Consider the following 12,420-nt stretch of genomic DNA (forward strand, 5'->3'; position numbering starts at 1 on the left):
ATAGTGGATACTATTGTACCTTGGCTCTATGAAAATGTCAGCCCAGTGCACAGTGGCTGTGGAAAAGGGAAATTTCATGCTAGGGATCGTTAGGAAAGGAATTGAAAATTAAAATGTGGATATAATGCCTTTATAAAAATCTATGGTGTGATAGTGTTTGGAATACTGTGTACAATTCTGGTCACCTCACCTCAGAAAGGATATTGAAGAATTGGAAATTATCAAGGGGCTGAAGCGATTCTTCTATGAGGAAAGGTTGGAGCTTTGGGGATTATTATTATTATTATTATTATTAGTCTAGAAAAAAGGCAGCATGATAGACAATGATAACATTATGCATGGCATGGAGAAAATGGATACAGAAAAGCGTTTTTCTCCCTCATAACACTAGAAGTTGTGGATATCCAATGAAGCTGAATGTTGGAAGATTCAGGGCAGATAAAAGAAAAGGGATTTTCAGGCAGCACATAGTAACTCTGGAATTCACTCCCACAGGAGGCAGTAAAGGCCACCAACTTGGATAGTTTTAAGAGACAAATTCATGAAGAAGACTATCAATGGCTAGTAGCCACAAATGCTCTGCTCTGCTTTCATGTTCAGAAGAAGTAATGCTTCTGATCCAGTTGTTGGAAACCACAGGAAGAGATAGTGCCCCTGGGCTCTGGTCCTGTTTTTTCTCAGAAGAGGCACTAGGTTGGGCACTCTAAGAACAAGATGCTGGACCAGATGGGCCACTGGCCTGATCCAACAGTCTCTTAGGTTCTTAATCAGTAGATCAACCAAAGCTTGATTTCCCATCATCTGATTACTCTGTTTGATGGCCTTTGGATTCATATGTTAACAAACTCTACTGAAAAGCACCAAAGCCTCACCTCAAAGCTTGCTCCAAGCCCCCTGACTATTTAGAGCAGGCATGTCCAAAGTCTGTTTTGGAGGCCTAATGTGGTGCACCAGTCAATGTAATCTGGCCCCCGTGGCAGTATACGTCCTGGGGTAAAAACTCAGCAACTTCAATACTAAAAAGAACTCAACAACTTTGGTCGGGCCTCACGCATGTTCTTTGAAAAAAGTTTGGGCACCCCTGATTTAGAGTGTCCTTTTCTGCACCATTTCCAAGCCTACAACACATTTTTATTTTAGATCATGGGTAGGCAAACTAAGGCCAGGGGGCCGGATCTGGCCCAAACGCCTTCTAAATCCAGCCCGCGGACATTCCGGGAATCAGTGTGTTTTTACATGAGTAGAATGTGTGCTTTTATTTAAAATGCATCTCTGTGTTATTTGTGGGGCATAGGAATTCGTTCATTATTTTTTTCAAAATATTGTCCAGGCCCCCCACAAGGTCTGAGTGACAGTGGACCGGCCCCCTGCTGAAAAAGTTTGCTGACCCCTGTTTTAGATGTTGTGACCAGAACTGTACTCACTCTTCTGAATGTGGCCACAATGCAGCATTGCAAAAAGACTGTCCTTACCCTTCTTGAATTCAATCTCTAAGATGTCTGGAGTGTCTGGGGCTGTAGCAGGGTCTCTTGTCCTTTTGTAAAGGCCAGGGGGTGCCTGGTTCTGTAAGAGAGAGAGAAGAGACAGAGAGACAGAGAGACAGAGAGAGAAATGAGTGTTAGCAACACTGGATGCAAATCACCTAAGCCCTGGAAATTTGGGAGTGAAGACAGGAATGGAAGGTGTGGTTTGGAAAACCCCTCCTGGCATTCACAGTACAAGCATACATTTGTTTCTGACCCAGGGTGAGCTCTGAAATCAGTTCAGGGTGGCTTTGATCAGTTCAAACCAGGGGCGGGAGGAGAGATGACTGTGCAGGCACCTACTGGCTAGTGCCTGTGATATCGTCAACACATGTCCACTCATGATTTGTTGTCAACCGCACACAAGGACTGCAGGGAATGTTCTGCTGAATGCAGCTCATTTTCAGGGGGAAAGGGGTGAACAAATAAAATTTGTGGGGGGGGGGCTTAGAAAAAATATCTTCTGAGAATTTTCAGCAATGTTCTGTCAATAGCAGACTTATAGAACATGACACTGGTTACAAGCAGAAGCAGCTTTTCCTAAAAGTATTGGTTAAATAGATAGGGAAAAGGATCTATTTCTAGAAACCAGCCATGAGACCTAGCAGCAAAAACTCTAGTTTTCAAAGTTTAGATAACCTTTGATATACTAGATGCTGGGAGGGCAGAAGGTGTGAATGATAGGGCTGTCACCATGCCTCTATAGCTTCTGGTCAGCCACTGTTGGGAAGAAGAATGCCAAGATGGAGAGACAAGTTGACTGGATAGCCAGTGGCATAGCACGGGCTACCAGTGCCTGGTGGCCACACAGAGAGTAGGGGGAAGGAGGGAAACGGACAGAGTATGCATGCGCATTCAACTGCCTAATGGCATCTGCATCACCCAGGGAGATCGCAGCTGCAGATATAAGAAAAAAAGCTGTTCTGTCGTCTGGAAAGGTCACTTCCTGGTTTGCATGGAGAAGCCATTTTCAACGGAGCTCAGCTACGGAAGCATGCAGCTGTACTGAGGCAGCACCAAGTGTTGAAATTTTGCACCTCTAACAATTTTGCACCTGGGGCAACTGCCCTTGTGCCCCCCCCCACGCTATGCTGCTGTGGACCAGCATGTCCTGTGTTCTCACATGGTCCTGCCTACATTACAACATTCTCTGCAGGCTGTGGTGATGGCTACCAGCTAGGATGACTTCAAAAAGAGTATCATACAAATCCATGTTCTTCCTCCATTGTCAGAAGCCTCTGAATACCAATTGCTGGGAAGCACAAGTGGGGAGAGTGTTTCTGGTGCAATCAAGTGCTTGCTTGTGCGTTTCCCACTGGGGCATCTGGTTGGCCACTGTGAGGAAGATGGATTAGATGGTCTCTTCTTATGTCCTTACATCAGTGGCTATGGGCAAGTTGGGACAATCTGATGTTGTGGAGTTGCCTGGCCAGAACTTCCTTTTAAGAAACTAAGTGTTGCCTTGGCTGGATCAGATGAAGGACTAGCCAGCAGTCTCTCCCCAACAGCAGCCCAGCTGAATACCTCTGGGATCTTATGAATAAACCACAAGGCCTTCTGAGCATGGCAGCCTGGCATCTTGCCTCTGGTCATGGGGGCTTCATTGGAGTTGCTAATGGCTTTAACACAGGAACATAAAAGCATAAGAAGAGCCTGCTGGATCCGGACAATGGTCCATGTAGTGGACAACCAGATGCCGGTGGGAAACCCACAAGCAGGATTTCACCAACTGGTGTTTGGAAGGACTGTTGCCTCCTGCTATGGAGGCAGAGCAGAGTCACCATGGCTAGTAGACATTGATAGCCTTCTCCTCCATGAATTCGTCCAATCTTCTTCTAAAACTACCCTAGTTGGTGGTCAGCACTGCCTCCTGCAAGAGTGAGTTCCATAGTTTAACGATGTGCTGCTTGAAGAAGGACTTTCTGTAATCTGTCCTGAATCTTCCAACATTCAGCTTCATCAGATGTCCACAAGTTCTAGCATCGTGAGACAGTGTGGTGGCCGGGCATTCAGAGATATACTTCCCCTGAGCATGGAGGCTTCCTTGGAGTTCTTAACAACTTCCCTTTGACAACTTCCCAGCCTCCTATGCATGCAATCCACAAACCTTTACACACACACACACACACCTTTTTAAAAGCCTAAGACTGCTCAGGCAGCAAAAAAAGAAAGAAAGAAACCCTGCCAAAGGAAGGGTTGGGATTTTTTATTATTATTTTGCCACCCTTTGCAAAATGAGAGCACTGGAGGTGTTTGGGAACAAAGGGCCTTGTGGGGAATCAGACAATTTTTTCCCCTCAACTTGATCTCATCTTTTCCTTTGACGCCCCCACAGCTGGAGGTGGAATAGCTATGGAGGAACAAGTCAGGCAGGGAAAACGGCGGAGGGTGGGGGGAATGCGACTTTGGCAGAGAGGGAAAAGATAGAGGCAGAACCCCATACACTTCCAAAGAGAGGGAGAGGGAGAGAAATGGGGTTTATTCTGCACTGACCGAAAAACTAATGACTAGCCTTGACCCCAGCAGGTGCTCTGGGAGACTGTGCATTTTGACGGTGTCCCCAAGGTTAATACACCCAGGGGGGAAATAGAGGAACAAAGCAAAAAAGCCATTTCAAAACACATCAACCTTTATGTATATATATTTTTCCAACCCCCCTCACCAGATTTTTACAGCACAGGGGTGTCTTATCTCTTAAAACCGGGCTGGTGGGAAAAAGAGCAACAACATTCCCATAATTAGTTTATGCCTCGGGGGCTTCTGATGAATTTCCACATTTGTGGGCATGCAGTAAGTGGGGGGTGGAGCTGAAGAAGAGAAAGGGGAGAGAGAGAGAATAAGGGAATCTCTCTGGGCATGTGGAAATAAATTCCTCTGTCTACTTGCTGGCTTTGCAATTTCACAGTCCAGCTCTTTCCTGGGCCAGCCTCCGACTCTGAGGCGTCATGTTACGCCAACGGCTGGAGAGCAGAACTGTGCACAACATCTAGGCCCGAATGCAGGATGGCTTGACATTTACAGGGGTTTGAAAAGATAAATTCAGTTTGAGAAAGGGTGGGTGACATCTCTAGCTGTATAAACTGTACAGCTGACACAGGTTTGCATCAAGTCCACTGAGAAACCCCTTGCCTCCCATCTCCAGGGACCTAGCGATGAACCAATCTGTCCATGCTGGTTTCACTCCCCTCCCAATCTTAAAAGTTTAGTTTGCCACATTTATGCATCAGTTGCCAAATTTAAAGGTGCATTTTTTAACATGTGTGTACAGTGGTACCTTGGGTTAAGTACTTAATTCGTTCCGGAGGTCAGTTCTTAACCTGAAACTGTTCTTAACCAGAAGCACCACTTCAGCTAATGGGGCCTCCCACTGTCGCAGCGCCGCCAGAGTGTTCTCATCCTGAAGCAAAGTTCTTAACCTGAAGCACTATTTCTGTGTTAGTGGAGTCTGTAACCTGAAGTGTATGTAACCTGAAGTGTATGTAACCTGAGGTACCACTGTACTATATATTTTAAAAAGTGGTCTGTCTACTTGTTTGTCTGCTTGTCTGTCTGTCTGCCTGTCGCTTCTCTATGCATTTGGATGCCTCTTGAGATATACTTGGCATGAAGGCGGGAGTAGGTGGCTTTTGTCAACACATCATTTTGAATCAAGATGGTGGACCAAAACTTGACTTCACCATGACTTTGCCCAGTTTTTGGTGGGTCAGTACAAAACTCACAAACTATACTGCCCATTAAAAAAAATCACCGTATTTGTTGGTTCCCATGCAGCATCAGACAATCCATACTAGTATACTGCATAATGCACATTTATCCAAGCCATTTTCTATAATGATACTAGAAAATGCTCCCTAATAAAGATTAATTTTCACCAATGCATGCATTTTCATACATACTTCCTCATGCATACTTTCAGACACATTATTTGCTTGCCGAACTGCACAGCACAGAATCTGAAGACACACATATTTAAAAGCATCACTGTGCTTCTGTTTTCAGGAAGTTCAAATGAGGTAGATTTGAATTAAAATGTGAGCTCAACTGAACCTAATTTCTCTTCTTGTCTTTGCTGGAAGCCCCACATTCCTTAAAGAGTCACGTATGAAGATTTTTTTAAAAAAAACCCAGCCCACTAACTACCTCTCCACTAACGTTGCTCAGAACAGCTAACAGCAATACGATGTCATGAAACAAATTTTAAAATATTAAAATGTGGGCATGGCTCCCAATGAAGAATTCTGATCCAGGAGGATTCTTTTTACAATAAGATCAGCCCAAGAGCAGTAGTAGGTTCAGGGCTGGCTAAAGGAAGTATTCATTCTGCATGGTGCATGGTTAAGAAATCCCCTGTGAAATAAGGAGGCTTCAACCGCTGGTTGAAACGGTTTAGACACTGGAGATCAAGCCTGTCAAAAGCTATTGCAATGATTACTAAATGAAGATATTACATTCTTACCTGTTGCTGGAGGCAGTACTAGCCCATCCAGTTCCCCTGCATGATTCAGAATAATGTGGAGCCTCTGCTTCTGCATGCAGGTTCAATCCCCAACATCTCCTGATAGAGCTCGGAGAAAACTCCTGCCTGAAACTCTGGAGAGGCACTCCCACTCAGCATAGACAGTACTGAGCTTGATGGACCAGGGCTCTGATTCAGTATAAGGCAGCTCCTTATGTCCCCATTTAAATCAGCCTTTCATTCAGAACCATAAGGACTAGACTCTTAACTCATTTTTAGGGGAAGGCCTGCAGCTTAATTGCAGAGAGCTTGTGTTGCATGCAGAAAGTGCCAGGTGCAACCCTGAGCATCTCCAGGTAGGACTGGGGAAAGACAACACTGAACTAGATGGACCCAACAGTTTGAGTCAGGAGAAGGCAACTTCCTATGCAGGAGTGGCATGTCCCATTTCACCACCGAAGATGAAATGGGAAGGTGTTTCCCTTGCGCAGTGCCAGCAAAATGGAGGCAGCGACAGTCAGTTCCGGTGAGTTTTCCCGAGATCTTGCTGGGTCAGAGCTGTTGCTGGAGACACTTCTCTGCCACCAGCAGAGGTGGTGATGTGGGCAGGGTCCCTGCAGGGATGCCTCCTCTTGGGCTTCCGCCACCTGAGGCAACTAGCTCAGCCTGCCTCATGGGTGAGCTGGCCTCTTCCTATGCCTTCCTATTTAATTGTGGAGTGTCCAGTCCTTCTCTAATTCAGAAGCAGAAGGACTGGATACTCCGCAAGCTCTTTCAAGTACCCCATAGGGACTAGAAATTTTGGTTGTTCATGAAAGCAGAGATTCACCTCTGGTGACCCACCACTGAGGTATAGTTCTTCTCCAAAGGTACTGTGGCTCAGCGTTAGAGCATTTGCCTTCCACACAGAAAGTCCCCAGCAGTCCCTGGTTTCTTCAAGGTAGGGCTGGGAGAGCCTCCCTGTCTGAAAACCTGGAAAGCCACAGCTGCCAGTCAGAACAGGCAATACTGAGCTAGATGGACTGACTCAGTAATACAGCAGCTTCCTACATCCTTATTCAGGGTGTGTGTGTGTGTGTGTGTGTGTGTGTGTGTGTGTGTAGGGTCTTCCAAGGAAACCCCTCATATACACACAGCCCCCTGGATCAGAAGCTGTTCATGTCACTGGGAAAGGCTTCCACTTAGTACAAAGAGCCCCTGGCTGTGGTCCAACTAGAACATTTATCCCATCAAGCAGACACCACCAGCAGATGGGAGTGCCCAAGGAGAAGGCATGGGGGCAGCCATAAGGGGGGGAAATGGAGCAGTGGGGAGATGTGCAGCTTAAATTATTTAAACATTACAGATTGAACTCCCTCACCAACAAAAAGTGGGTGCAACTCCATTTTGGTCAATGAAGCTCCCAATGGAATATATTCCCAGTGCTGGAAGATAGGATCTTTTCCAGGTTTCTCAGGTAGCTGGGATGCAGATGACCTCAGCAATTATTTATTTCTTTATAGTAATAAAAAAAAATTATACCATCAAAAAAATCAGAGCAGCTTGCAATGACGATATCTATAGACATTAAAAAAAATTATTAAAAACCACTTTAAAAAATCAGAGATTATCAACTCACCATAGAAAGAAACTTCCTTAATAGCCTACAAAGGCCGGGCAGAATAGAAATTTTTTCAGCAGGCGTTTAAAAGTTAAAACAGAAGGTCCCTGCTGAATCTCTACTGGCAGATAGTTCCAAGGGGCTGGGCCCATGACACTCCAGGCTCAGTTTCTTTTTGTTTTCAGATGAAACTCAATAACTCAGGAATGCTCCTGCAAGAACGAGTGGTCATTCTGGGATATAAAGGTTCAGGCCATCCCCAAGGTACCCTGGACCAGAGTTGTTCAGGGCTTTGTAAATTAACAACTTGAACCTGGCTCAGTTGTTGATGGGCAGCCAGTACAGCTGTTCTAACAAGGGTCTCCCATGTTGTTGACTAGGTGCCCCCATCAGCAGCCTGACTGCCCCATACTGTACCATCTGCACTTTCCAAACCAGGCCTGCAGGAGGCCCTACCTAGAGCACATTGCAGTAATAGAGCCTTGAGGTTGTAGTCTGAGGCTCTTCTTTTCCAAACTGCATCGCAACTGCATCATTGCAGGTCCACAAACCAAAATTTGCTGAGAAACGAGGTCTTCCACAACCTCCTTTCTCCCAATTTTGGGGTTTTTATACCCTCCAGGTTTCTGCACCCTTCATTCTAGCTGAGGTCCTGCAACTGGGGCCCTTCCCTACTATAATCTTGGTGAATGGAAGGGCCCCACCCTGCTCCTTCCAACATCGGTGGACCCTCCTGGTGGTGTCCACATATGATCTCCTCAGGAGCCATTGCCTGGTTGGTGCTTGGTGGTGAGGACTGGGGCCTGCAAAGGACCATCGAGCCCCTCTAGCCCATCACACACACTTCCAAGTTCCAGTGCTATTAAAGGACAAAAAACAAAAACAAAACCTCTTTCTACCACCATGATGGAAAGCTTCTTCCCACCAACACCAAATGCTAGAATGAAATTTGAGGTGAAAGGAGTCCACTGAGGACAAAAGGAGATGTACTGGCATACTTTGGGGGAATCTAAAGTGTACCAAGATAACATCTGTGGGGCCAAACATGCACCCCAAATTAAACATGTGCCCTGAATTCTGAGCATGATCAGTTCTCATGGGATGTCATTTTGGGAAATAAAAATGGCGAAAGGATGTCTGCTTATGCAGCAACAGCTTATAATATCTTGGAAGGGCTAATGGCTAGCGAGAACCCTAAAGAGGAGCCCTCCTGCAAAAAGGGATGTGCATGCTGCAACATTTTGTGGCAGGCCCCACTTTTAGTTAGATCGAAATCTGCCACAGATGTCCTTGGGCTTCTGGGGACCCATGAACAAAAAACAGTGGGCCATATCCCCTGAATGAAGCTGGAGTTACGGCCACAGAATCCTGCCTTTGTTTCTCTTTTGATTCATTGCTGGGAGACATTTTGGGAAGCTCAATCCCTGGAAGCACTGGGGTCCAGCTCACATTTTAGGAATCTCCCTCTGGACATATTGTCCTCTGGAGATCACATTTTCACCAGCCCCTGGGCACTCATGGACCAGTCACTGCTGGGCTTGTGAGCCCCCAGGCTGGACTCTGAACAAGGCCCTGATGCTGACGTCCGTTGCACCATAACCATCCCAGAGAATGTGCAGCCTAGGTACAGGAATGTGTGACAAACACGCCTCTCTCTTTCCTATATTTCAGGGATCAGGGAGGGAGGGAGGGAGGGAGGGATCAGTTGTCCCGGTCCTCTCAGTTTCTCATTTTTCCAATATTAAATCTAGTCCTCTAGATTCCTGCAGCAATTTGCAATAATAATAAAAGCCATCTCCTGAAAATTCATCAGAGCTGTGAGGGGATAGGGGCGCAATGGTGAGGTGTAAAGGGAGGGGCACTATGTTGGCAAGGGGTGAGATTTTGGTAGAGGGCAGGTGGGGTTGCTGAGCAATGTGAACAGGGGCAGGAACCCGCAGTATTACATAATTGTAAACGTTAGTTGGTTGGAAAACTGCACTGCAAAATTCAAAAAGTACAGATTCAAAAGTTCAAATTTTGAAGGATGGCTGTGTTTGCAGTTCACACACTGCAAATTTCATAGCTTTAAAGAAGAAAAGAAACCAATTTCTTCTCCATCCCTAATTGTATAGCTCCATTTTTTTGTGGGGGGAAACTCCAGTTCCCAGCATCTCTGACCACTAGGTCATACTAGAGTCCAACAACATCAGAGAATAAGAACATATGAAGAGCCCTTGGGCAGTGACCCACTTAGCCCAGCTGCCCCATAGTGACCAACCAGATACCCCAAGGGAAAGCCCACAAGCGGGACCCAAGCGCGAGAGCCCTCCTCCCTCCAGTAGCTTCCAGCAACTGGTGTTCAGAAGCATGACTGCCTCCAACCACGGCAGCACCCCATCATGGAAGAACTCCAGCTTCTCCACCCCAATGTACTGGTGTCCTGACTGTACAGCATGTTGCGGGAACTGTGAGCCTTCCAGCCCTTGTTGGACCATGCTTCCCACCACCCATGGCTGTTGGCTAAGCCAGCTGGGGTTGGCGGGTGCTGCCACCCTAGATCTCCATGGACCAAAATGAACGGCGGGTGTTCAGGCTACTTTTCCCCCCTGAAAACCTCTCTCTATTTTGAGTTGCAGCAGGAGTTAGATGGTGGGGGGAAGAGTAGAGGGTGCTGATATGCTGACACCCTGTCCCTTCGTCTTCTCCTCCTCCACCCCCTTTCGCCATCATCACCCCCCCAACAGACATGACCCCCCCCCCAGACCTGACAGCCGGAGGGATTTGAAAACAGATGGTTGAGCTATTTTCTGCCTCTGTGAGGCCCGATTGAGGAGCAATGAGGCAGCTAATACCTCGGAAGATAGAAATTTACTTGCTTTAACTTCATATGGGTACCCTGAAAAGAGTTCATTCAGTCCCAGGCACAACAATATCAACCCTGGATGAATAAACCATTTGCAGCATCGATAGCTGTACATCACACTTTAGTTCATGGACCATTTACTTCCAATTTTTTCCTCTTCTTGCCCCACTCCCTGATTCTTCATGCACACACACCCTCCCCACAATCACCCAGCCTCCTCCCTCCCTCCCTCTCTCCCTCCCTCCCTCTCCCCCCACCTTCTTTCTTTCCCCATTGCCCCTTCATCCCTTTAAAGATGACATCCCAAGACCAGCCCTCCTATGGTGTGGGATAAATAAGGAGGCATTGATATACTATAGCAAACCTCCATGTTGTTTGAACTGGGGCATTTTCCGTCTTCTTTTTAAGTGGGGAACAGAATAAGCCAAAGCATGTACCCAAATGATGGAATGAAGCCCATAATGCCATGTTGATGCATTTATTTATTTAATTATTTTTTTTAAAAATCTACTTAGTTGTTTTATTTAACAGCCCTGGTTTAGGGAATTGTAACTATAGACCCAACTTTGCTTTCAAGACATTTGGTTAAAGAGTTTTAAATATTTCACATACAGATGTGTGCCTTTTCTAGACACTCAATTCTTCTCTGCCTTTTACCCAGTGCTTTTTTTCTTTAAAAAAATGTTTAGGGGTACTCTCATTTTCCTACTCATATTGAAATACCACCCCTCAATGAGGCCCAACTTAGATACACAAAATGTTTAAGGGTATGCGTACCCCTGCGTCCCCCAGAAAAAAAGCACTGCTTTTACCTCTCCCTTTCCTGATCTCCCCCTCTCCCACCCGCCTTCGTTCTGCTTCCCTCACCCCCCACCCACCCCACCAACCTGGAGTACTAAAGTTTTTCATGATCTGAGCACAGGTTCTTCCTTGCTTTCCAAATAAGTATGATCAAGCCTTCCTGAAAAGCACAGCCAGAGTAAAATTGGAATCTACCGCCCGTATAATTTGGGCTTCTGCGTTTACGCATTTTGAGTACATGTGTGTGTGTTGTTAAAATAACAGACCCATACATGAAAATGCAGCATTTTTTTTTCCTTTGATGTAAAAGATATCGTTAGGAAGGGGGAAATGGAGCGAAGGGGGAGGGAGAATCCAATCTCTCTTGCTTTAGAGCAGGTCATAACCTTGTTTCATTAGGTTTTTGTACAGATGGGCTTGTTGCATGAGCGAGTGTGTGTTTTGAATATAGACATTTCTGTATATATACCCTAGGAACTGTTTTTTATTTTTTTAGGGGGTGGGGGTGGGCAGGGACACAGCTAGAAACTTAAGGTTTTGTTATGGGCACCAGAAAATGCCCATTTCACAGGAGGAAAAACAGGGGATCATTCATTAATTAGGTTTCTTACCCTCACTCTTCAAGCACAAGATTCAAGTGTGGACTGGAGAGAGGTGGAAATGCAATGGATTCACGTAAGCTTCACTCATAGTCCACCTATTGAAATTAATGGACTGAAGACTGTCAGAAAAGCCTGCTGTGTCAGGTCAACGTCCCAGCTAGTCCAGCATCCTGTTCTCACGGGGCCAATCAGACATCCCAATGGGAATCCCACAAGCAGGATATGAGTGCGCTGGTGACTCTCCCCACCTGTGATTCCCAGCAACAGGTATTCAGAGGCATCCTGCTTCTGACAGTGGAGGGAGAGCATCAAAAGAGCCTGGCTACTGGATTAGGCCAAAGGCCTATCTAGTCTAGCATTTGGTTCTCACAGGTAGGAACCCTAACAAAGAGGACATGAATGCAGCAGACCAACTTAGTTGTGTTTGTTAATTTCTATGGGGGAAACCTAGCTGAATACCACCCAATATCCAAACCCAGTCAAAACAACTTGCTGTGCAAAGGAATAGGATGGATCCTAAAATATACTTCTCAGTGGCTGAATGCCAGAGTACAGAGGTATATTTTCAGCATATCTGTACAATGAGGGTGGCC

The 12,420-nt window shown here is 46.0% G+C and overlaps 1 protein-coding gene across 3 annotated transcripts in view; it reads right to left on the bottom strand.

Moving 5' to 3' along the window:
* Nucleotides 1-12,420, bottom strand: part of ASS1 (argininosuccinate synthase 1) — a 76,800-nt gene that overhangs the window by 35,091 nt on the left and 29,289 nt on the right. For all 3 annotated transcript variants that reach the window (XM_053374456.1, XM_053374454.1, XM_053374455.1), the window contains exon 9: nucleotides 1,473-1,563. In XM_053374456.1, coding sequence (XP_053230431.1) covers nucleotides 1,473-1,563 — 91 coding nt within the window. The remainder of the gene's footprint in view (nucleotides 1-1,472; nucleotides 1,564-12,420) is intronic.

Source organism: Podarcis raffonei, chromosome Z, assembly GCF_027172205.1.
Source record: "Podarcis raffonei isolate rPodRaf1 chromosome Z, rPodRaf1.pri, whole genome shotgun sequence".
In the NCBI taxonomy this organism is placed as follows: Eukaryota; Metazoa; Chordata; class Lepidosauria; order Squamata; family Lacertidae; genus Podarcis; species Podarcis raffonei.